The sequence below is a fragment of the Glandiceps talaboti genome, chromosome 3 (genome assembly GCF_964340395.1).
Source record: "Glandiceps talaboti chromosome 3, keGlaTala1.1, whole genome shotgun sequence".
NCBI classification, from domain to species: domain Eukaryota; kingdom Metazoa; phylum Hemichordata; class Enteropneusta; family Spengelidae; genus Glandiceps; species Glandiceps talaboti.
In genome coordinates this window covers 26695880-26723379 of record NC_135551.1, presented here as the reverse complement: position 1 = coordinate 26723379, position 27500 = coordinate 26695880, and the positions used below count along the sequence as shown (strand labels likewise).

The window sequence follows — 27500 nt, the reverse complement described above, 5'->3', positions numbered from 1 at the left end:
ATTAATATGTTTATGATGGTGACCCACAGGTCACATAGTCTGAACATGATAACCATAACTTTGCACTTTACCCACTTAGTCATACAGTAAGATCATGTGATGTGAAGACCCTTATGTAAGGAGAATCAATTTGCATCAATAACTTGCAATGTCTTCAAGTTGTTTGGCAAAAATGAAAAACAAATTGTTTTAATTACAAACATGGCAAATATAATCACACTCACATGAGTACTTGGTTTGTTAAACTCGGTGTGTCATATTATGGGAATAATGATCATGTGTTGACCCCAGTTAGAAACAACTTCTGTAATAAACCCTCACACACACACACACACACACACACACACACACACACACACACACACACACACACACACACACACACACACACACACACACACACACACCCATAACTGTTCTTTGTGAAACACCAATATTGCATAGTATACCTGTCAACAACCTTAACTGTCTTCTCTCCACCATCTATATCTTCATCCATTGGAAGAAGCCACTTCAGAAGTTGATGTCTTAAAGGGTAGTTGCTATTAGTGACTGTTGTCATGCCAATGGCAGTGCTCGGCTGTAGGTGTTCTGGTAGAGGGCAGTGCTTCAACAGAGTGGCAAGGCAGTGAACTGCATGTCTGTCATTAGAAATGAAGTTGAGGGGGCCTTAGAATATATCTCCTTACAACTCGATCTAGCTCAAGTACAAATAAAAGTTTATTTCACAAGGAGGATATCAAACTGTATGGGAACACTACCTTAAAATCTTCACTTGATTCCTTGTGTTCAGAATCACACCTACCTCCTTGGTGGACATATTGCATACGCCAACAATCTGTACAGTTCTGTAGAGACTAGCTGTGTCTCTACAAACTATAGATTAACTACAGGAGAAATGAAGTTGCCCTGGTGTTTCTCATAGGACATGGTTTATTTACACAGATATAGGCAACCACAGACTAAGAATAACAGAGACACAACACACAAAACAAACACACACACACACACACACACACACACACACACACACACACAGCAGGGTCATTTACCTAATCACATTGAAAAGTGATAAAAAAGCAAAGATTACTTCTACATCTCCACTGTGTGTGGCACCTCTATTATCTTTTGCAGCTGAAGTTGTGTGTGTGTGTGTGTGTGTGTGTGTGTGTGTGTGTGTGTGTGTGTGTGTGTGTGTGTGTGTATGTTAGACTCTCTCACAGTCCTTGAAGCTTCGCATAAATAGCTAAAACTTGGGTTGTTTTATATGTATCTACTGTATAATTGTACTCATACACTAGTATCTCAGTATCCCTGTACTGTGCACCCTCATCGATCACATAGGGCTAACCTTTTGTCGATGTGTTAGCTTCAAGGACTGTGAGAGAGTCTATGTGTGTGTGTGTGTGTGTGTGTGTGTGTGTGTGTGTGTGTGTGTGTGTGTGTGTGTGTGTGTGTGTAAAAAAACAGTGCACTTCATGAGCGCAACACCAAGGCATCTTCATTTCTCCTGTAGAAGCCTTGGCTCTCTCACACCTACCTGCTTGGTTGACATGTTCCATATGCCAACAATCTCCACAGTTCTTTATCTGCAGTGACAAGCTGTGTTTCCACCAAACTACAGATTAACTCAAAGCCTTGTTGCTCTGCATGGTGTAAACTAATTGTTCTGAAAACATAAACAACGGACAATTCTTTGTAAATGCTGCCCTCTAGAGACAAGATATGGCAAATACTTCGGTGACAGATGAATAAGTTAGTGATGAGGATAGAACACTTTAGAATAATGATCATATTGCAGAATCCCTTGCAACACTTCACCGACAGTGTCACCAGTACTATCATTAGTTACCACTACTGGTAGATGGCACTATATATACTAAAGGTGTACTATTCCACATTAGGGGCATGCTCAAGATATACTAGGCAACCAATCCTCTTAGGAATTCCCACTTTTTTGCAGCTCTGTGAAGGTGTGCAAGTGTAAGTCATTACCTTGTAAAAGCCATTCGCAAATGGCTTGAGGGAGCCATATATTATGAAGGTCTACAATAACTTCTAGACACTAGAGGGCACCATACATATCGAAAGGGGAACTACCAGGGGCGCATTCGATTAGCCCAAACCTGATTATGATTAATCTGACGTCATTTCTCAAAACGAGGTTGTAAACAAAACGCTCAATCACGATCCTGATTACTTACTTGTGAACATTTTTTTAAAGTTTCACACATTTTCGATAAATTAAATGATTTTACATCATCAAAATGATTACAATGACGACAAATTACCAATCTGACCGAACACAATTTATTTACATAATCTTTTCCGTTATATCTAACTGGCCGTCAGCCACAGGCACGCGATCCCCCTATGATTACGTTGTCCGCCATCTTGTAATCACGTCAATCATGATTCGGGGCATGATTACTATGATTACCAATCATGATTGTGATTGGTATTTATCAAATGCAAAATCATGATTGTGATTGATAAATCATGATTATGATTGTGCAAATCGAACGAGCCCCAGTACTCACTACCAAGTGGTGCTATACATATCAAAGGTGTACTACCATTATTGAACACACGAGGGCACCATACACTACAAAGGTGTATTTAAATCTTACCTAAGTGTTGCAGTCCATACTTTGGTCCACAGTGGTCGACATCCTTCAACTACAAACAAAGACTGGTCTTTACAACTTTGACATTTACATAGTGCCTGTAGGCATTCCAATAACCAACCACTGACATCGCTCCTATAGGTTTGGAAAAAACAAATAATACAGCTCAAGTAAGGGTTTGGGAAGCAGAGGGTGGCTATATTACAACTTATATCATTCTGATGCATCATGGGAGCTATAATTACAAAAATTACTTACTAAAAAATGTATTTTGTTAACAAAGTCTACATATTAGATAAGTCAAGACAACATATAGCTTTATTGCAATGTATAGAAAATTTATGATTCTATTTGGGTACATAGGTGTAATAAAGATATTAAAGACCACAACAATACAGTAAGTAATTTAGTAAAAAAAAATTCATGGCATATTTGCAATGTTCATGTTAGCAAACTAGTTTATTGGGACAATAAAGGCATCAAACTTTTTTGAAGTGACTGTGTTATGTATGAATCTGTGTGACCAAAAAGTCGAAATACCACTTTTGTCAATCTTCTACTAGACAAGTGAAGTATTCTATAACATCATGTGTTACAGCGCCCTCACAGTTGGTAAGTGGTATTCAACAAGGTTTTGAAGATAGGCCCATCATAATAATCCTGCTGTTTGTTTTCTGCATGTTTTACAAGATTACTGTACTAGCACCCCAACATATGAAAGTGTTGTCTCCCAGCTTCACAAAAAAACAATAGGAATACACCACAATATTTGTACAGTAGGGGTGACAAGGTTGACCTCACCTTTTACTTTCTGTAAGTAATTGATGCAACGTGTTCAGGAAAGACTGAATTTCCTCAGATGGTAAGCCTACTGGGTGTTTGCTTAGAAGTCTACTCAGTAACTGTAACCTATGGAAACAAACAAGATTACAATAATTTAGACTTTTACATGTGTATATAATTGTGGCCGAGTGGTTATTGCACAAACCTCGTGAGCTCATTACAGGCTTATTATCACCTGTTTTCAGAAAGCCAAGTTTCTGCACAGACCAGGAGGGAAACTGACATTTTGAATTTGATTCTTCCCCTTGCCTCTTACCACTTTAGTCAGGGTTCAAAGCCCTGTCTGGGTTTGATTAAGTTTTGCCACAGTGTAATTAAGAAGAGTGTCATTATGTTTGACTCTACCAAACAACACAGATTTTCCCTGGGCACTCAGATTGGTTTACTCCTGCATTAATACTGAATGTGTGAGAGACTGCCCTCACTAGACTAGGACCGGACGGAGAACAGTGGCTAGCAGAACTGTTTAGTAGAATCAATATAAAGATTGTCATTTTTATTATTAATATTATATCAATTATATTCAAGTCAAATTAACTGTAAATGCAAGTCTTTCTTGTACGAACCTTAATGGGGAACCCCACTCCAGGCACAGATAACTTACTTGTCTGTGCTCCAGGAAAAAAAGGTATTTTCATAAACTTTGGGTTCTGGAGAGTCATTTCATGATTTCACATCACATAAATTTTGTTTGGTCACCAAGAAACACCAAATTGAAACTATTTTTCACCTCTGTTGTTCTTTCAGTCGAAAACCATTGCATGATGGGACTTAACACATGCATTTTTACTAGATGTACACAGAATATTCATTGATTCCTAAGTGCTCAATTCCTTCTGATAAATATTACAGTAGTATATAGTCATTGGGAGAACAACAGAAGTGAAAAAAAGTTTCAATTTTTAGTTCATGTGTATACAGGAAATGCATATGTAGGTAATACACATTTGCAAGGGTGAGGCAATTATGCCAGTTTGTCATGCACCTAACCAACCAAATAAGGACACATCATGAAAATAAGGACACATCATGAAAATAAGGACACATCATGCTACAAACAAGAAAGGTGACACATGCAGGTAGTGTATGTTTGCAAGGTTGGAGAAATAATACCCAGTCTAGTTTTAGAATGAATTTAACCAACCAAATAAGGACACATCATATACTACTCAACAGACAAAGGAAGTATGGGTAATACATGTTGCAACGTTGGAGAAATTATACCTGGTCTAGTTTTAGAATGAATTTAACCAAACAAATAAGGACACATCAGGCTTTAAAACAGACAGGTGATACATATACTATCTCTCATGATAAGACCAGCAATATTAACTGATATCTCAGCCCAGATATCATACATTATTAATCTATAACTGATAACTAACCTGTCATTATCACTTGTTGCACACATTTCAAAATAACTTTTTTCTCACATCTTATAAAAAAAAAAGCCACGTGGAATTATACATGTACACAAAAAAGTTCTGAACAGTTGTTCATTTTCAACTCCACAACTATCAACCTATTTGTGAAGACTGCAGCTGAGTTTTATAGGTAGGTAAAACTTGTACTATCCCATTCTAAAATGGTGCCCAGGGTTTTGAATGCTATTTGTGAAGCCTTATGATTATAATTCTTTTGTTTTGAACCAACTTTTTCTATCGTTCTCCTAGATCACTATTTTTCACATCTAAATCCTAATCTGAACTGGGCCTTTTTGTCGGTCACAGGGAGGAAAGTTACGACAAACATACAGTATTGTTGAATTTTAAACCCCAAATTCAGAATTATATGTCTACATTACTTTATGTCTGAACACGGTATATGCACAAAAATGACATATTTTTTTTGTGATTTTGTTTTGAAATGACAAATTTGTATACTTATTTCATTAAATGTATCAATTTTGTGATTGGTAGGCTGATTCATATTCTCTTTTTTACACTACAATTAGAATGGCGATGGACAAATCTACTACACTAGTGTGTCTAGTTATACTAGCTGTCAACATACTGGGATCTGAGGCTGGCAAATATTCCAGACCAAAGCAATCAGCATTCCAAGCATCGCTGGACCAACATATTGAATCTAAGGCAACAAAACGACTCATGTTTGACGAGAGTAATCTTAATATCGGCGGTGACTGGAATACAGATAAGAGTGTTTTCACATGTAGAATACCTGGCATTTATGTCTTCAATCTGAATATCTTGAAATACGGTAGATGTGACAGTTCTACAGCATACATTACCAAAAATGAAGGCGATTATGATGTATGTGCGTATGCCTATTCTGTATTGGACGATTACGCTAGTGGAAGTGCTACTGCAATCCTGGAGCTAAAGAAGGGAGATTACGTCCATGTTACTTTACTTGAAGGGTCATGCTTGTTTGGTAGCAATGTTAGATACACTAACTTCAATGGATATCTACTTTCCTCAAAGTGAACAACTGATGCATGATCAGTGCATGATTGGTACATGATCAGTGCATGATCGGTACATGATCAGTGCATGATTGGTAGATGATCAGTGCATGATTGGCACATGATTGGTGCATTACAATTTGTGAATACAATAAGAAAACTGACTTTAGAACTATGGAATCAAACTTAAGATATACAAAACTAAGAAGATACTATATGACTACTTGCAGTTTTACCCGTACTGATACTCGTGGATGACACAGTCTGAAATTACTTTATGATAAATGTATTTTACACACCAATAACTTTTGTTTCAAATAAAAACTTACTTTGAAAGAAAACAGACATGTGTAGTGGAATGATTGTGTATGAGTTACCATGGAAACCATAAACAATAGTAATTGTTACTAAAATACCACAAGACAAATAAAGTAGAACATGTCTTCGTACAAGACACAGCCCCCCCCCCCCCCCAACTTTACTTCTATGTAATTTAATGGAGACATGATTTAAAAGAAATTGGTGGCAACAAGTAAATGCCATTCAGTAAAAATTACAAGAGCACCAAAAACAATGTTTCTGTACAGTTCTTAGGCAGGAATTGGCTTGATTTTGATAAGTGACCCTGAAGGTCAAGGTCAAAGGTCGATCTCCAAAGATGGCTTGCATCTGATAATATGGGATAGACAATCAAATGAAGTGTCTATGTATTACATTTTTTCAGTTTTGCAGTAAATACTGATTTTTTAAAACTACAAATATGGCCACCATGCAGTCAAATTGCATATATCAAAAAACAAATTGGTGTGTATATGTCTCATGTGATATCATCGGTATCACTTTTGTGTCAGGTCTGAATTAAATCAGTTATTGCATGTCTGAGAAATGGCCTATTTAATATGTATGGACGGACAGACGGACGGAGCCCATTGTAGTAGCCCCTTTTGGGGTGGGGGGGGGGGACTATCTACAAAATTCATGAATGCATATCATGATACTAATATTTGTTCTTCTCATTAATAAACCACAAACATATTTCACAAACTTTGTGAAGAATTAACATCCATGTCATTGGAATCAACTATGTATGGTTTACTTTGGTCATACAAGGTCAATGTCAACAGCAACACATTGAGTTTTTAACAACATGTTGGTGTTTTGCCAGATAATGTTTAAAATGGCTTGTCGTTTGAGAGTGCGGGGGGGGGGGGGGGGGGGGGGGTTCTGAACAAAATATTCCCACTGCTATAAATTCTGACCACAGCCTTAGACTGAAAAAAATTGCCATTGTAGGTACTGTATAGTTATCTGAGGGGCAACCAAGAATGATTTAAAAGTACAAACACTTGACGTTACCAACAATTAACGTTACCCAAAATGACTGCGAAAAGGAAATAATTGAACTACAGGGGCAAAATAGAAATATTTATTAGGTCAGTACGTACATGTAGTAATGTGTTTTGTGACAGTGAGGAAAACCTACTTTTTCAAATTCATGACAAAGACTTCATTTTGGGATTTCAGGACATGACACAAATTAATTGTGCACTAAAAAGTTCATTTTTGCTTCATCTTGTAGTACAATTATCATTCAGGAGTCCTTGTAATATGAATTCTGAGAGGTCATGCTAGTACACAGAGTTGAAAGGTCATAATTGAGGTGAAAGGTCAAAATGAACAGGTGCAACAGAATTCATTCATTCATAGGGCTATGCATATTTACATATTTTCAGTAATATCAACCACAAACAAACAGACACGTACACATAGATCTACAAGCACACGTGGACGGTACATCTACATACTCTGGACTTTAAAAAAAGTGCTATCTCTTCAGTATCTCAAACAACATCCTCTCTCACCACTCCAGAAAATAAACACTAACTGATTGTATCAATCACCTATCAAGCAATGATAATAAAATGTCATCCACACATGCTGAAAGCTTCTCAGGACAACTTTTTTCCCACAAGTTATGAAAGGCCACGTGTAATTATAGTTGGAGACACCTCAGCACTAGACAGGGGTTCATTTGACAAGACTTGTTTCTAAAAACCAGTCGGTAGCTTCTTTATATTGTATCACACAATTCTACAAAAGGTAGGTTCAAAAACTGATAATCTATCTACATTTCAACAAATTCATTTTTTCAGAATTTCAGCACAGCATTCTACATACATGCTTATAAATATTACATGCACTGTCTTATATGTGTTACTATGACACAATGGATAAAATTCAACAAAGGGCTTTAACTTTAACTTTAATTTAAAAAAAATATAATTTTCATCTATATGAAACCCTAATTAGTGCTTAGTAATAATCAGTAAATTATATATCTTCACTAAATTCTACATTAATATTGCTATTATTAAATATGAAATTTTCAACTATAAGTATAAAAATCTGAATCTGAAGTCTCTGAATATGATTAAGAATTGTTTCATTCAAGGTCAAAGGTCAGACTACCGGTATATCCCTGAAATTTTGACATATAGTGGCATATTGTAGCTCTATATTAGTACCAATATTTTTACAAACATGTTGGAACCCTGATAACAGAGAGGTGGGAAATCTGGTAAAACTTGCATGGCTTTCGAACCCTATCTTGTACAGCAAACCATAATTTGGAAGGGAACCTGGTTAAAATACTTGGGGAGCTTAGATAGATTTATGCTTCCATACTGACTGATGTACTTGTGTGTTTGATATAGAAGGATTATGAGTACAATATATCTTGACTTTCAGGATTTCATATCGTAATTTTTTCAAAAATCTTTCTTATTCAACTACTTGTACATACAACATTGTACATATTAACAGCAATTAACCAATATACACAATATAATCTGATGTAGCTGAGAAATCTTGATTTTAAACTTTAGAGTTAATTTACTTCTATTTGGAAAATCTTAAATTTGAAGTTACAAGAATCAGAATCATGACAAAAAATGTCAACGAATAAATTATGGGATAGGATTTTCAGTTATACGTCCAATAGCATTTGACCTCATGCTGGAGGGTCAAAATAGAACATGAAGGTTGACTCTAATAATGAGTCTCATGCAAGCTTATAGTGGTACATGATTGTGTAGAGTATGGAGTGGAACTAATCATGTCGACTCAAGAAATCAAATGAAATTATTGATAACAGAGACAGTAGTTCATGAACTTAAAAATAACTTTTTCCAAATTGAACAACTTCTATGACAAATCATAACTGTGCATCATTCCAACACTCTTGAAACATTGAATATTACAGATATGTAGACATTTCTAAGTATGTTTAGTTGAAAAGTAAAATATTTCTAACAAATTTCTTTGATTTTTTTCTGCCATAGCTTTGACCATGATGCTACGCAGTATAACAACACTGGTTCTATTCATAGTTGTCATTGGTATCTTGGAAGCTGAGGCTAATTCAGATAGTACACCATGTGACACAAAATGCAAAGATGCACTGCAACCCCAAGTAGCTTTTCAAGTCTCACTACGCAGTTATGAACTTGCTCCGAAAAAATCGAAGCGTATTATTTTCGACAGCATTGAGCGTAATATTGGCGGACATTACAACGAATTAGGTTTCTTCAAGTGTCAAATACCTGGTCTTTATGTTTTCAATTTGAATACGATGAAGCAAGGAATATGTGAGATGTCTGGCGCCCATATCGTTAAGAACTATAACACAGAAGACGTCCCCACTGCTTTCTCTAATGAAATAGATGACGGTTTTGACAGCGGCAGCATAACGGTACTGTACGAGCTGGAAGTAGGTGACGTTGTCTATGTCATTCTAGGTGCAGGATCCTGTATATTCGGCACTGAATTTCGGTACACTAATTTCAACGGATTTCTCCTATATCCTGATGAGTAAAAATGACACTGATTGAAATTTAGCAGAACAATTTTCTCAGTACGATAAAGTAACAATATATAAATAAAGTAGCAGTATTTTGGTCCAAATATGCAAATATCATCAGTTTTTGGTGTAAATTTAAAACATGCAAACAGTTCAACTTATAGTGATGAACAAATATTCTTCTAATCTGTCCTGGTTGACAAGACTTATCTACTAAGTTGAACTGTTTGAGAGTCATAACACTGTAATTCACCATTATTCAATACCTATCTAGTCTGTAAGGTACGCCGTGACGGGGCGCCCTCAACCATCGGCCAACCCCTAGGAGGCCGGTGAGGGCGAAACGTCACGAAGTATCTTACAGTCTAATACCTATCATGACACTGTACATGTAGTACGTGTAGTTATAACAGTGGAAATGGAGGTTCAGGCTCACAAACATAGACACAAACTAAAACTATTGTTGCGACATGTTGATATAAGCTATTGAACGGACATTTCTCTAATTATACTCACAGTAGGGTGGCATTTCTGATGACTCACGATTTTGAGGTTTACATTTTGGAGATTTCTAGTGTTTACACAACAAAAGCGTTGGTTTATGTCTATCTTAGTAAGCCAAAAACTCAGTTTCTACAGTAGTATCATGTGACTAGAGACACTTTGGTACAACAGAACAACTCACAGGTCTCAAAATTAGTATTAATAAATATTTAAAAATTAATGAAAAATAATTTTAAAAAACAAAAATACAATATAATGAGTTTCATAACTACTTTGTTGATGTATGTCATTTCTACTTTCAACTCAAACCAACCTTATAATACATTGTATAAATTAGAGTCCAAATTTAGGTTGAACAGAGAATAAATTCACAAATACTTTCATATCAAAATAAATAGATGCAGACTTCATGTATGACCAACAGAAAAATAATTGATCTTTTCAAAGTTGGGGAAAAAGTGACATCCTAGTATAAAAACTGTAAGAAATACATTACACATTTCAATTGAATGAAAATGAGCTAAGAAATGACATCATGCAAAGACAGACCTATTTTGGATTTATCCTGAAGAGTCCCACTTGATTGTTACCATGTGTACAATTCTAATTAGTAAACACAAAATTGGTTGGTATCCAGGATGTCACGGTGTTTATGCTTTCATAAGCAGAATATTTGCTACGGTGATGGGGAACTCCGGTAGCAGAAAGCGAGGAGAAGTAAAAGTTGCATAGTTTCCCATACAATCTACAATCTAGACGTTATCTTGGTTTCTCTTTTTTCAAGACTGTACAGTGGGCCAGTGGGCAAAAGTACTCATTGATTAATAAACATTATTATTATTATTACCATACAATCTATGATATCACCATTTTGTTTGGAAACCCTGGTATGATTACTAGGGAACCCCAGGAGATTTTACCTGCTTACGGCCCTTGTGAAAAACATTGATAAATTACTGATACTAACTACATTGTATGCCTCTGCATGAATCTTGTCTCATTCCTAATTGCCACCAACAAGCAAAGTCATTCGTATTTATTCACAGATTTTATCAACAGGTTACTTTGGCATATCATATTGTGATCTGAGTTCAGAATTTGGAACATGAGATGACTGGAAGCATCTCACTTATCCTGTACTCTTTAAAATTGTCATTAATTTGTTAATAAAAACAATTTCAATATCACTTTCAAATTTGACTGTGTCCCAATATTTTGTCATCTTAAAACTCAAATAAAGATGTCAGATTCAGTGAGGAGTAAATGTAGGGATATCTGACTCATTGTGAATGTGGGAAGAGAAGTTGTATGATAATTTGGAATGTTGCTATGGCAACTGATGCACCTTAGGTAAATATAACTGATTTACAAAAATTATAACAATCAAACATCAAAATAACAAATCCAAAGTTACAGCTGACCACAAGGATGGTAGACTATGACAGATCAAAAGCTCAATGCTAAAAATTTCAAACTGTAAATTAATGGTGCATTATAACATTTGTAAAGCATTTGATCTACCAAGCTCAAGAACATTTATGGTCAAATATTTTACTATTTTTACACAGTAGGTGGGTAAGACTGCACAATAATGCATATTATGAATAACATTAAGATTACAAAATAACAATGAATTGTTTGGAGTACCCTAGTCTTGCTGCTAGACGTTCGGGCTTTCTTTCGATGCTATAACTATAAGCGAACGAAGTTCGCATGTGAGGGCTTGCCCGAACAGTCTAGCAAATGTCATTTTCAGACCGGACATTCCATTGAGATTACAATAAGCGGTGGGTTGGGCCATATATGCATACTGTAATATATTCAATCTCTGCATGCAGGTGTTGACAAACACATTTATGTCATTACTATGTCTTATCAGTTTATGGTAATTGTGTTTGATGAGTGTGTAGATGTTGTCATTCACACATTTTAGTTAACGCATTGGTGGTTATTTTTACAAGCCCCTCCTTAAGATGAATATGCGTGAAATTTAGCTATTATCCCCTGTTTGTGCTTGTCGCTAATACGGTTCTCTGATTGGCAGTTATTTATATCCTGATGACATTCGCTAGACCTCAGATGTTCCATCCTCGATAGCGTTGTTCGGCTGTGTGTCGTATTTTATCGGAAGAACATCCGAGGGCTAGCTGATAGACTAGGAGTACCCCAGTACAGTACCCGATTTTACCAAAAATGGAAATAAGTAAATTTATGAGATAGCTATCATGAGTATTCCAGTATAATTCAATGGAGAGCTTATGAATCGAACCAATGCAATAATTGCTCAATATCACACCCTAGCACCGTGGCACCCCAATATGGCAAATTGGCATGCTCATCAATATCTGCTCACTCTGGCTTTGATTCTTTTCTCCCTATAATATTTTTGCTCATAAAATGATATTACCCCATGATCAATTTACATGTATGTGGTAATATGATTCAAACAAAGTCGCTTGTGAGCTAATATTCTGGGATGGTCAGGATACAAAACAATGGCGTTGTTAGGTATTTACGAATATTCAAAAAATACCGCCACTGGTGTGTGCTCCTGAAAGCAATGGCAGACACAGTGACAGTATTTTTTGAATATTTCCAAATAAATAATAACACCATTATTTTATATCCTGACCATCGTTGAACAGAAGGTCAGCTCACAAGTGGATCTAAATGATGTTTCCTTGACACATAATCCATCATATATATGGGTATATGATAAACCTTCAGTTATAATTTTTTCGGACATCGTTTTCTCCACTAAATTTGGAGCCTTCCACTATATACAACCATGGTCTACAAAACCCATATCCAGGCAGTAAAGATTATTATCACTTACTTACTGTATAAAGTACCTATTCCATTTCATACAACAGAAAAATACTTATGACAGCGTTTTAACAAAGAAGTTAAAATTTATCATGTTATGTCCTTTCAAAGTATTACTAGACTCATGTTACTGTAGTCATTGAAATTTGATGTCAGTCTTACAAACCAAAAATAGACAATGGATTTATTAAACAATATATGAGATTGTACAGTGTATATAATGACACACAATATTTTACCCACAACTCTCTCTGATTTGTATATTCGGATGTTCCTTATTTTGTAACTTCCAAGATTAGCCTACATAGCAATACTGTTATGTTTCAAAAAGAGAAACATGTGAGTAGTCATTGCTGTCTACAATTACATATTCTCCAATATTTTTTTTCATTTAGCCGAGGAAAAAATTAGTGATCTAATGTGCCTTGTTATATTGAGTCAAAGATGAATCACAACAAAAACCATATTATGAGTATTTCCTAGCTGAAGGATAGAAATATTGAAGAATATAATAATTGTTTCATGAAAAAAAGATGATGGTGACTCTGAAGGTTTTGACTAATATTTCGAGCACCTCAGAACTGATGATGTAGCCACGCATTGTCATGACATTGAAAAAGCAGGGTATAAATCCTATATTTCTGTGTTCAAACTCATACAACTTAGCTTGTGCATGGTATTTTCTGTAATGAAAATGCTTACTTTCCTACTGTACATGTTATTTTTAAAACTTAGATACACGTCATTCTTACTGAGTGTATAATTGATCTTATCAATGTACACAAAGCAAACTGTAGAGATAGTGATAATGTTAATTTTTAACTGAAAATGATGAATTGATTCCCCATCTGTTTTCTGTCATTCATATTTCTCATGATATGCAATATTCTCACATTATATTGTAATTTAAAGCCACGTGGACTTCACAGGTCTGGATGTATACAGTCAGCACTAAACAGTTCTAGCATTACTCTGTTTTATTTCTGTGGCAAATATTTTTCACCTCTTAGATTCTGAAAAAACTTCTACAGGGTAAGTACTGTACTTTTGCTTTGGTTTTGAGTAGCATTTTTACTGCAATGTCCTATAAGTTGTAACATAAGTGAGGGAATATCTGAAAACTGTTGTAGAGATTCCACCATATACTCATGGAAGGGGAAATCCTGAGAAATATAAAGGCTAAAGTTGTTTTTCCTTTGTATTCAAATTTTAAAAGGTTTACTTCTTTACGAAGTCTTTTGTCAAAATTTTGTTTTGAGAAAAGAATTAAAATGGCCAGGGATAATTTTTTTGATCACTTTTACAAAATCAAAAATATATTTAATTTGATAGGATATACTTTATGAAAATGTTAGAAAAGAATACACGCCTACAGCTTTGCGTATGAAAATTATTTTGATGTCAAACTTGGTCAAAAATTGGTTACAAAAAAGTGGCATTTATAAAATTACAGGGAATTAATGAAAATGTTAGAAAAGAAACATACGCCTACAGCTTTGCGTATGAAAATAATTTGGATGTCAAAATTGGTCAAAAATTGGTCACAAAAAAGTGACATTTATAAAATTACAGGGAATTTAATAGCATATAAGTACTTGAGCGAGTACTAAAATTTTAACCAATACACAACACATACTTTTGATAAACTGAGAGCTTTCGACTGCAAACAGTCAAGTATTGTTCACTCCATGATAGAGTGCGCTGTTTATGATGGCATATGTATTCCATATGTATTCCAGCACTCGGGTGCTGCTCTTGTGGCAACCATTCAACAAGTTGAATAAAGATATCATTAGACAGGATAATCTTGACCATGTAACAATTGACCTTTGACCCTTAAGGGCACAGCAAGAAGTATGTACGACATACACAAAATTAGTGCAAATCGATTCCCAATTTCAAATTTCCAACTTTCGTGAAAACATCACCTATATCTTTTTAATAAGCTTATTCACAACTAAAAAGTTGTTGTCAGGTTCAGAAACGGTTGTGGCTAAAATGGGTTCAAATCTTGCTCTTCTTGTCTGTCGCTTTTTCTAAATTTCTTATATTTTGTGTTCCCTTCACAGATTGACCATGATGCTACGTAACTCTATTACAGTTTATATTCTTGTTGGCCTAGTCATTGCTGTGTGCAATGTTGAAGCAGACGACATCGAATCCTGCGAGGCACACTGTGATCACCATGTTGTACCTGTAGAAAAACGATCGGCGTTCCAAGCTACCTTTAAAGGACGACTTTTCCCATACAAGGAGGAAGACATCAATAACACTCAAATCGTATTTACAATTGCTGACATCAATATCGGTAATGATTACGATAATGAAACTGGAACTTTCACCTGCGAGATTCCAGGCTTATATGTTTTCAATTTGCATATATTCAAAACAGGCAACTGTGATATGACCATAGCATATATCGTTAAAAATGACAAGATTACAACCAGTGCCAAAGCATTCAAAGTAGGTTCTATGTCAAGCTCTTCTAGTACAAAGGCAATACTGGAACTGGAAAAAGGAGACACTGTTTATGCAGTGCTTGACAAAGAGGGTTGCCTCTGGGGACATCACTTGATGACTACTAACTTTAGCGGTTACTTAATCAGCTATTAATACCACAAGTAATTCAATGGCTTGTTCCAATATTAAGAGATGACATGCTGTCTACTTTTGCGACAGATTTAATACTAAACCAAAAACTAACATTGGAAAACTTAAAATTAAAATTATCATAAAATATTTCAACTTTCAAAAGTTTATTCTATGAATATTCAAGATCATACATATAAATTATGTTTTTTTTCTCCCCATTCTATTCAATTTTACTTTCCTTGATATGTACTAATCTATCCCATAGGACAGACTATAATGTGAGGTGTTTACATCCCCTTTCGTTTACAACAGTTTGCGAAATAGTATGAACACTTTGCCGAGACATCAAAGCTGACTAGTCCCCCCCACTGAGTGACACAATAGCAGCACATGCACAGCCAGGTACTAAGACATACACAGAGCAACAGAAGTTTTGAGAAAGATACACAACTTTAATTACTCAACATCTACATCTGTGTTTGTCTTATAGTATCTGTCTCTGTGTGTGTGCTTCTATTGTGTCACACAGTGGGGATAGGTGATCTGACTGTGTGTGCTGCTATTGTGTCACACAGTGGGGATAGGTGACTTGACTGTGAGTGCTGCTATTGTGTCACACAGTGGGGATAGGTGATCTGACTGTGTGTACTGCTATTGTGTCACACAGTGGGGATAGGTGACTTGACTGTGAGTGCTGCTATTGTGTCACACAGTGGGGATAGGTGACTTGACTGTGTGTGCTGCTATTGTGTCACACAGTGGGGATAGGTGATCTGACTGTGAGTGCTGCTATTGTGTCACACAGTGGGGATAGGTGACCTGACTGTGAGTGCTGCTATTGTGTCACACAGTGGGGATAGGTGACCTGACTGTGTGTGCTGCTATTGTGTCACACAGTGGGGATAGGTGATCTGACTGTGTGTGCTGCTATTGTGTCACACAGTGGGGATAGGTGACCTGACTGTGTGTGCTGCTATTGTGTCACACAGTGGGGATAGGTGATCTGACTGTGTGTGCTGCTATTGTGTCACACAGTGGGGATAGGTGATCTGACTGTGTGTGCTGCTATTGTGTCACACAGTGGGGATAGGTGATCTGACTGTGTGTGCTGCTATTGTATCACACAGTGGGGATAGGTGACTTGACTGTGTGTGCTGCTATTCGCGTGTCACACAGTGGGGATAGGTGACCTGACTGTGAGTGCTGCTATTGTGTCACACAGTGGGGATAGGTGACTTGACTGTGTGTGCTGCTATTGTATCACACAGTGGGGATAGGTGACTTGACTGTGTGTGCTGCTATTGTGTCACACAGTGGGGATAGGTGACCTGACTGTGTGTGCTGCTATTGTGTCACACAGTGGGGATAGGTGACCTGACTGTGTGTGCTGCTATTGTGTCACTCAGTAGAGATGACTGGTCAACTTTGACAATAATCTTATACCAATTACTTCTAATGTTGCCTGGCTCATAAAATAACGTATGTGTCCATAGCAAAGTGTTCATACTATTTCACAAACTGTTGTAAAGTGTATGATTACCATGTAAATTTTAAATATGACTGTACACGCTATCTTTCACTCAGAGTAAAACATTCCGTGTAGATGAGGGTGCAGTAAAATACAGCAAATCATCTAATTTGTGATTCTAATTTAAAGGGGAATACCACTACAAGAAATAAAGATATTTTCATAAACTAGAGGTTCTGGAGAGTAGTTTCATCATTTCACATCATCTACAATATTACTTGCAATTTCAGAGAAACATTAAGTTGATCTTGTGCATTTATAGGATATCTTTGCTGTGGGACATTGCATCTTGGGAGTCAGCAGAAATAACATATTCAAGTTGTACAATGAATATTCATGGGAGATGTTTTACACTGAAGGGAATAGGTACTAAGGACTCATGAATATTGAGCGTGCCACCATGAATATTTCCTGGAGTGGTGTTCTCCAACGTTACTTCTATTCTAATCAGTTGTCATATACACCACAAAATGACAAAAAAGCCCAAATCAGCCATAATATAAAATACATATTAGTGTGAAATGTTTACACTCTATGAATGTATTTTAATATTTACTCAAAGTTGCCATTAAAACCTATAAAATGCAAACTTTACATGTGCCATGTCCTTGAATATCAGATTTGAACTACAGTGTACAATGTACAGTGATTGAGGTGGAAGTGCACCCTCTGTCACCATGTATACTAATTACTTTGTTTTTATATATTGGTATACCTGCTTTCTTGCAGCAAATCATCTGATTTTACAGACCTCAACACTTGATTTTTAAATACAAACTACACCCTTGAAATGTTTCAAGAAGTACAGTATGAATGAATAGGCATGGTTATTACCAAAAACAATGCTGAAGGATAATGGAAAGCCTACAGCAGTATTTAGTATGAAAATAAATGAGCCATACATGGCTCGTCTCTCCTGAGATCAAACAGTACATCACTACTCATGAACAGGCTTGCTCTGAACACTATCTAATGCAGAAACATGCTAATGACATGAAAATAACACTTATTAAATGGGCTGAGTTCTAGAGCTGAATGTAGTGTGGTCCTCATGTGTTGGGATGTGTGTCTGTGCTTGTGTATGTCTGTGTATCTGTGTATGTGTGCATGTGAAGGGTGTACTTCAAATTAGTGAGATTGAATGTCTGTCTGTCTGTATGCATGTGTGTGTGTTTGTGTGTGTGTGTGTAAGAGGTTTATTTCAAGTGAGTGAGTGAGTGAGTCTGTGGTGTTTGTGTATGGCTTTGTCTATTTTATGTGAGTGTGTATATGTCTGTCTCTGCATGCGTATATAACTAGGGTGTATTTCAAGCGAGTGATTGTGTCTCTGGCTGTGTGTGTAGGGGTGTATTCATGTATGAGGGTGTGTATACATGTGTTTGTAGGAGCATGTTTCTAGTAAGTTTGACTGTGAGTGCATACACGTGTGTGTTTGTGTATGTGTGTGTGTGTGTGTGTGTGTGTGTGTGTGTGTGAGCAGGTATTGACATATTGTTTCAAGATGTGAAAATTGCATTCTTGAGTTACTTTATCTGCAGTATAGTCCTTGTCTATCTGTAGTGATCACTGTTATTGATGGCGACAACTCAGCACCCCTTTTCAGTAAGAAACTACACTACATTTGTTGACCTTTGTTTTGAACTCTTCCTGCAAAATAATTCAACTGGGTGATCACACATCATCAACACCATATTCAACGGCCAATGAAATGATGCCACTCAGTCAACCATAATGTCTGCACCAATAGCAACCTATTGTAGCATGGACACCTACTATTCTTCTATACTATCAAAATGACAGATCATATTCATACATGTCTAACTTTTGATAAGGCTACAAGGTGTCAGCTGTACTCTGCATACACTGTTCACACCATATACTACAAGCCCTTCTCAGTATCTATGATAATACATTGACGACAACATTTACAATCAATATACAGCACCTCATTTCAATTTTAAAACATTCAATTCCTTTTTTCCATTTCTTTTGATCACTGCAAACCAAAGGTAAGTTTCTCTTTTTGTGTGTGTTATTTCTGTATTTTTAATTTGATGTCATACTTTGTTAACAAAGTGTTCTCCAAGATTCAAAGCTCACTATGTTGTAAAAACAGTGACAAGTCTGTACCTGTTTTGTTCACTTGTTAGTTGTGTATGAACAAATACCCCCACCCCACCCCACCCTCACAGAAAAAAAGATTATAATTGTCAACAGTGAGGGTACTGCATATGACTCATGAGATGAGGGGGGGGGGGAATATACATTGCAGTGTTATACATATAATGTTTCACAAATACATTAAATTTAAGATTTGTTCAATTCAGAGTATTAATTTCTGATTATAATTCTGTGAAATTCTTATTAAATTTTTACCCATGCTGAAAGATTTGAATTGTGGCAGGAAGAGAGTATCCACCCCATCTGACCCACAAACAAACAAACAAAACAAACAAACGTCGTTTTCATTGTGACCGTTTGTCCAAACAACCATTTATCTCAACAAATTTCAGACCGCCACTGTGGATAAACGACATTCAACTGTAATGTAATTTCAATGCAATACAAGAGCCTCCCTTTGAGGTACAATATCATTTATTTGCTTCTATATAATATTGTATGACGAGGGGGTTATAATGTAAAAGAACCCCCATTTTAATCCCCCCCCCCCATTCCATTTCAACTCAAACTCAGGTGACAAGTTCTAATCACCAAAGGGTATACATTATACATAGTAAACACTTTTAGAGACCGTTTAAACAATCATCATTATAGCATAGTAATGTGACTTTTCCCTGTTAACAGATTCACCATGATGTGCCTAAGTCCTAGCATATTGTACCTTGTACTGGGTTTTGTCTTCTTTACCCATGGAATATTGGCAATGGAATCAGATGTAGGGAATGAAGACTGTCCGGATGATGACCACAGTACTGAAAAACGTGACACAACAGCACACAAAGATACAGCCTTCCAAGTTTCATTACAACATAGAGTCAATGCAACCACCAGGCCAACCCAAGTCATCTTTGACAATGTGATTCTTAACATTGGTGGACAGTACAACAAAAGCAAGGGAGCTTTTGTTTGTAAAACACCAGGAGTCTATGTATTCAAGTTACATATATATAAACTTAGTGACACTGTCAGTGCATCTGTTATGATTGTCATTAACGACGATATGTTTGAGACGACAGCGTTTGCATACAGAAAAGATGAAGCCTGTACTGCTAGTACTACTGCTGTTATGCAACTTACAAAAGGTGATGAAATCAGTGTAGTAGTTAACAAGGGACATTCAGTGACAGGCAATGACAAAGTTAGCACTAATTTTAGTGGATTTTTACTGTATCGGGTTCACTAACACTGTTAGTACTAATTTTAGTGGATTTTTACTGTATCGGGTTCACAAAAACTGTTAGTACTAATTTTAGTGGATTTTTACTGTATCGGGTTCACTAACACTGTTAGTATTAATTTTAGTGGATTTTTTAAATACTGTATTGGGTTCACTAACACTGTTAGTACTAAATATTGGTGGATTTTTACTGTATCGGGTTCACTCTCAATACTAATTTTAGTGGATTTTGAAAAATAAAATGATGTTATCTGGTCAATAAAAAGTTTAGTTACAATTTCGAACTTTAAAGTACACTGAACCATTGTGTCTTGTAAACTTTATGTAAACAATGCTTGGGTAGGTGAGACCATAAACAAGGCTTCCTCTCCACTGTCTATAATAACACAAATAAAATGGTTTTACTGTATCAGCATGAAATAACAGCTTCATCAACAACTTATTATTGTTAAGCTGAATTTCCATATCACTGGATTATGAGGATAAACAGGAAATGGCTCAGGAGATTGATGATGACTGGTGACGGTATCACAATGATTGATGGCTGCATCATGACGGTATTATGACGATTGATGCCGGTATGATGACGGTATTATGATGATACACATTATCAGCATATTTGCTAAAAGTTGAGGAACCCCTGGTAACAGAGAGGGAAAAAAACTGTAAAGCTGGCATACATGTAGTTTCCCCATACATCACACTTTACCATCATTTTGTGGGGAACCCTGATATTACAGTGGAACATGGGTAAATTTCACCTATTTGTGCCGTTAATAAAAACACTGCTGGGAAACCGTAAAATAACTGGGGAACACGGACAGATGTACCTGCTTACTGTCCTTAGCAACATCACTGGATACAACACAGCTAATATACACATGCAGTTACACTCATGCCTGACTACAGTACAGTACAGTACATTGACACAGTGTTTTCACTACAGTTGTAGAACCCTGGTTACAAAGTGCATACACTTCTCTGGACGTTTATTTATACTTTTGAGAAGAACCTTGGTCAAAAACCAGATGTGACTCAGGTAGATTTTTACCTCCTTGTCACAAGTGTTATGTCAAATTGAATACAATTTATTTGTCTGCCTTATAAATGTAAAATAAATGAGAGAAAATTATACTTTCATACCCAATGCAATACCAACTTAAAAGTTTTTAGAAAAACCCCAAAGTAAAATGTGGTACAGGTACCCTTTGCAATTCAACAATGATTTTGATCTAAAATCACTATCAATTTTAGTTTCATTTTCAAAAATTTGCATCCATTTTTTATTAATACAGGCCACAATTAAATCTAAGATCTGGCATCTCTAGAATATGACTAAGATGAATGACAATGACATTCAAATTATTTAATCAAAGTAAACTTTGGTTCCAAAAACAAAAGTGAAAAAAATTCCTGAATTTTTCAGCTCCACACTTCAGTCTTTGTCAACAGAATGATATGCTATTCAGAACAAATGACCTTATGGACATATGAGTCTAACGGGGTCAAAGACACCTGGAAATTTGTATAATGTCTTCTCAAGTTCTGTTGCTGTTAATAACGGTTAGTATGTTCTGCTGCTTTACTCCCCATTCAAAGTGCTTGGTTTTAGTATCTAGGATTTTCACTAAATATTATTTTTCATACTCCACTTACCAATGATTTGAATCACTGAATTTACTTTAATCTTTGATTCTCATCAAAAGTTCCTCTATTCATGATTTGAACTAATTTGTAAACTGACTACTGTAGTTATCAGTCAAAATAACAGTAAATTATAGTAACTGTTATACTGTAACAACCAACTTATTTCTTTAGCTGCAATGTACACTTTATCAAATATGAGTTATGAATAAAACTTGGTGACAGCATTTTTCATTATTTACAATGTGTCTGTGTATATTTTCACAACTTGGCAGAGTTAAGGGACGATCACATAATGTCATACAAGCTTAATAAACTAACTCTGTTCGTTTAGCACCCTTGCCCCATAACAAATGTTTACAAGTGCAACATCAAGGATGTTTATATATGATTTAAACCATGAGTGAAAATTGTAGTGGTCACATCACTATGATTGATAAAATGTAAAAACATGATCTACACATATACACAATATTAACTGAAAACCCAGCACTGTATATCCCATTAGCGGTAAACTTTAATCAACTTTATCCACATCACAGTAGCAAATACAGAACCTGTTATTACTGAAGTTGTGAAAGTTCTCGAAATTTGGTTAGCAGTGCACAAAATGAAGTTCAGCAATTGCACTGATGCCAGACCCACCCCCACCCCCACCCCCACCTCCACAAATGAAGTTCATTTATTGAGCTTCGTGACATCATGCCATTGTCTCTACCTACATCAATGTGATCATACGGTGAACCCTAGTAACTGAGTAGATAGACAGCTGGTTAAAAGCCACTTGCTTTCGTGTTTAACATATTTTGAAGAGAATGAATGAAATACCTTGGGTAGCATGTCTCTCCGGTAACAGGACAACTGCCCCCCGGACAACTGCCCCCCGGACAATTGCCCCCGGACAATTGCCCCCGAAGGACAATTGCCCCCCGGACAACTGCCCCCGAAGGACAACTGCCCCCCGGATAACTGCCCCCCGACTACTGCCCCCGAACGAAAAAAAAAACTAGTATTACAGATGTACGGGTTTGTACAAACACAAACACGAAGTCATTTTTTTACTGGAAAAGATTTATTTATTATCAGTTCAATACAAAATATACAGGTAACAAGATAGAAAACGAGTCAAAAGTAGAAAAAATATTGAGACTCAGAATGTACATTCTCGTAAGACTTTGGTGACAGTAAATGGTGACTCGGCTCGGTGTATCATGACCAGCCAGTGTTTAAAACTGTAAATTGTGGGCTATTCCCCGAAGAAAATCTAGCACGTGACGATTATCACAGATGACAATAGAGTAAAACGTGCAAATGTGAGTATAAATTATGTGAATTACGGCGGTAAGTTAAAGCATCATACCGACTTTTATAACAATTATCACAATAGAGTAAAACATGCAAATGTTAATGTGAATGTAGTGAGTATAATGTACGCAAGTTGCGGCGGTACGTTGCCGACGGTGACTTTTTAATGATTGACAAACCCGTACATCTGTTATACTAGTTTTTTTTTCGTTGGGGGGCAGTTGTCCGGGGGGCAATTGTCCTTCGGGGGCAATTGTCCGGGGGGCAGTTGTCCTTCGGGGGCAATTGTCCGGGGGCAATTGTCCGGGGGGCATTGTCCGTGACATCATGCCATTGTCTCTACCTACATCAATGTGATCATACGGTGAACCCTAGTAACTGAGTAGATAGACAGCTGGTTAAAAGCCACTTGCTTTCGTGTTTAACATATTTTGAAGAGAATGAATGAAATACCTTGGGTAGCATGTCTCTCCTTATCTCACTTCATACAACACTAGATACATTGTTACATAGGTTTACACATTCTCTTTAAGCTGGCAAATATTAACACACATAATGACACTTGCCCTATAAACAATCTAAACTTCTATCCAATCAAAACACTTGAATGCTGTGATTGACAACTAAGGAAGAGGTAATAGTAGTTTATGATTGGTTGATTTTAACACATGACATTAAGAATGGATTGTGATTGGTCATGCTTCTTAGTGAATGACTGAAATGATTAAAACCTGTAAATGAAGTAGAAACATCCGATGGTACTTACTGCATCACTGATTTGTATTATTCTTGTAAGATTTTTATCAAACCTAACAGCACTTGTGTCAAACATCTGCATTGACTACTGGGGATACATACAAATGTATTTCTGTTGAAAACTTGGAGCAGTATAACAGATTGACACGGAAACAGGTAGGTTCTTTTTTAAAATACACATCTCAGATTTTCTGAAATCAATATTGATTCTGTAATTTCAGTGTTTTGGTAAAGTGTTTCACAATAAAATCTGGGTCAAATTTACCAAATCCATAACAAATTCAGTGTTTTGCTATGGTTTCATAACCATGGTAACCCAAACGATGAAATCTCAGGAAATTTTACACATCAGTAGTTCCTAATACATTCAAAATTACCTAAAATCTCAAACTCAATGAACAAAGATATAACAAATTAGGTAACATTCATGCATTTCTTTTTTACAAACTTCAACAAATTATTGAAGATGTACCATAACAAAATACCTCTGACTCACAGGTATATTTTACCTCCTCCAAAAAAAAACTTCAAATGTCAACAAAGTTTAAGTATATCTGCCAGGCCAGAGATATAACTTCACTAAATATGTAAGTGAAATATGATGGGGATTTCTTGTTTACATTTTTTCATGCTGTAAATCTTTCTAATAGAAGTAATTGAAAACTGCAATGGGCAGTCTGACTGTATTTTTTATACTTAAATAATCACCACGTACTGTTTGAAATTACCAATATGCTAAAGACAGTAAAGTATGTTTAATACTGCAATATTTGCACATTCACTCTACAGATTTTTTATATTGACAATGTCATTCAAACCTAAGTGGATAAAAGGCAAATGTTTGTGCTAAACAATATGGCAGTGGGTGACATCACAACATAGAATATGTACCAATTAATGCTGTGCCTTCTACTTCAGGCTTTCAATCACTGGAAACACACCATCTACAATTGAGACATGTGACAACTATTCATTTAATTAATTTTGTACACCTTAAATTTGTGTCTTATATTAACTCAATAGGGCGGAATGTAGCTCTTTATTTTAATTCTTCCTTTGTGAGATGACATTGATGGCACCATCATGTGATTAGAACTAAATCGGATGAGTTGTACGATATAAACATGATTACCATACTGTACATTGCTGTAGGAAATTGTAATCTAATTTTAGGTTTAAATATACATGTATGACTGCTATCATAGCAAAATGCCAGGCATAGTAGGAGAAAAGTGAGAGAGAGAGAGAGAGAGAGAGAGAGAGAGAGAGAGAGAGAGAGAGAGAGAGAGAGAGAGAGAGAGAGAGAGAGAGAGAGAGAGAGAGAGAGAGAGAGAGAGAGAGAGAGAGAGAGAGAGAGAGAGAGAGAGAGACAGAGACAGAGAGAGAGAGAAAGACAGGGAGAGACAGAGAGAGATAGAGTGTGTGTGTGTGTGGGGGGGGGGGGTGTTTATCTGTGTGTGTATGTACATATTTTCAAAAGATACAACAGTCCGGAACAAAATTTTCCACTAAATTAGATACATTTGGCTTCTGTACCCCTCGTACTAGTATTTTCAAATTTCTGCTTTATTTCTTGCAGAAAATGAAGGTCAACACAGCTATCAGTTGGATGGTGATCAGTCTGATTTCATCAGTTTTCAGTCAAGATGACACCATCACCCATGGCAACCAAATACAGATAGAGACAGACAGTGATGGTGGTTGTATTGGTCAGCCTGGAATGCCAGGGATGCCAGGAATACCAGGTATTCCAGGTCCGCCTGGTTCAAAAGGAGATCGTGGTAAGCCTGGATTGAGAGGACCACCTGGCATGACATACAGCAAACTCGATGTACCTGATACGGCAGTCATATCAGGCATGCAGTCAGCATTCTGTGTAGGTCTGACGTACAGCATTGGACCAACAGAAGCTTCAAGACAAGTTGAATTTGACCACATTTACACAAATACTGGTGCTGACTATGACAAAGCCAAGGGAGTCTATGCCTGTCCCATCAACGGTACTTACTTCTTTTCATGGACAGTTATGCCTAGAGAAGGTATGGGACAAACACATGCTGGCTTAGTACGCAATGACCAACATATTATTACGAGTATTGCTGTTGACACCGGTACTAATATCGCCATTTTACACCTTTACAAGGATGACCAGATTTTTATTGAGTTAAAATCTGGATATTCTTTGAGAGGTTGGAGTGTAGATGAAGATGGGGATATCTACTCTACTTTCTCTGGCTTTCTGCTTTACCGTGACCCTTGAACTATGAACTTTGACCTCTCAGTCTGACCCTTGACTCCCGAACCCCTGATTCCATAAGTCTTAGTAAAAGCTTGGAGACTTCGGTTACTAGATGCAATAAAGTGTGGTGCAAATTTTAATAGAGAAAATGTCCAAATGCACTTTTTGAAGTGAAAAATGTCTCTACTGCTATTTTCTCAATGAATATGCCTTCTTCACTTCAATCACTTGTGATCATTGAGGAAGTATTTTACAAACAAGGCAAAAATCCGATACTTCTAATGTCTTCCCTTTGTGCTTTTAATTTGATTGCAACAGGCTGTGAGAAAGAGGGTTGCTTCTATAGCAGTTATCAACTTAGAGACTTTTAGACAGCAGAATCAAACAAAATGAAAGACACACACAGACATTACTATTAGGTTTGTTAATCATGTGATTACAATCTCTGTGATCTACATAACTGTCTACACTACTGTCCACTGTTCCTATAGATAGCCATACATACCAAGAACTCTACAGCTGATGATCAACAAATTTGGAGACTTCAAAGTTCAAAAAAGAATTTTTTTGTAAACCATTATTTAAATTTTACAAGCTTGTAGATTCTTCACCGAGTTACAAATTTAGCAAAATAAATATCATACATTTACAAACATGAAATTTTCATTTACTACCCAAAATATTTGGTGAGTGTTTGATGTGTCTGTGTTATTGTGAATGAATGAATGAATGAGTGTGAATGGATGATAAGATGTATGACATCGACAATACAGGAGAAGTGAAGTTGCCTTGGTGTTTCACTTATATGACATGATATCTTTTACATTTCAACTCTAGACAAATAATAAATAACCTTCAAGTTGACACAACACACACAGTAGGATCTTAATTTACCCAATCACTTTGATGGTGTTTTTTTTTTTTTACATCTGAAGTTGTCTAAGTGAATGTAAAACACGTTGTCCCATGAATGAAACACCCAGGCAACTTCATT

General features: G+C 36.3%; 4 protein-coding genes across 4 annotated transcripts in view; 2 read left to right on the top strand and 2 right to left on the bottom strand.

The window, feature by feature from the left end:
- Window positions 1-4881, bottom strand: part of LOC144433304 (serine-protein kinase ATM-like) — a 7290-nt gene extending 2409 nt beyond the window's left edge. Inside the window, exons 1-5 of the mRNA XM_078121611.1 lie at window positions 4856-4881; window positions 3429-3536; window positions 2631-2762; window positions 1541-1669; window positions 450-641 (exon numbers count right to left, since the gene is read on the bottom strand). Coding sequence (XP_077977737.1) covers window positions 450-641; window positions 1541-1669; window positions 2631-2762; window positions 3429-3536; window positions 4856-4881 — 587 coding nt within the window. The remainder of the gene's footprint in view (window positions 1-449; window positions 642-1540; window positions 1670-2630; window positions 2763-3428; window positions 3537-4855) is intronic.
- Window positions 4882-5425: 544 nt separating this feature from the next.
- LOC144433303 (complement C1q-like protein 3) lies at window positions 5426-5917 on the top strand. Its single transcript, XM_078121610.1, has one exon. The coding sequence runs from the start codon at window positions 5426-5428 to the stop codon at window positions 5915-5917; it is 492 nt and encodes a 163-aa protein (XP_077977736.1).
- A 3806-nt stretch (window positions 5918-9723) lies between these two features.
- The window catches only part of LOC144433302 (serine-protein kinase ATM-like), a 32905-nt gene continuing 15128 nt past the window's right edge, over window positions 9724-27500 (bottom strand). The window contains exon 11 of the mRNA XM_078121609.1: window positions 9724-9758. Coding sequence (XP_077977735.1) covers window positions 9752-9758 — 7 coding nt within the window. The 3' untranslated portion in view covers window positions 9724-9751. The remainder of the gene's footprint in view (window positions 9759-27500) is intronic.
- On the top strand, window positions 20089-26527 carry LOC144432632 (complement C1q tumor necrosis factor-related protein 4-like). The gene is made up of 2 exons (XM_078120894.1): window positions 20089-20523; window positions 25847-26527. The coding sequence occupies exons 1-2, from the start codon at window positions 20089-20091 to the stop codon at window positions 26525-26527; spliced, it is 1116 nt and encodes a 371-aa protein (XP_077977020.1).

Coding starts and splice junctions, on each gene's coding strand:
- LOC144433303 (XM_078121610.1), top strand. CDS start 5,426: ATGGCGATGGACAAATCTACTACACTAGTGTGTCTAGTTATACTAGCT.
- LOC144432632 (XM_078120894.1), top strand. CDS start 20,089: ATGGAATCAGATGTAGGGAATGAAGACTGTCCGGATGATGACCACAGT. Junction 20,524..25,846: donor CAGTGACAGGCAATGACAAA/GTTAGCACTAAT, acceptor TATTTCTTGCAG/AAAATGAAGGTCAACACAGC.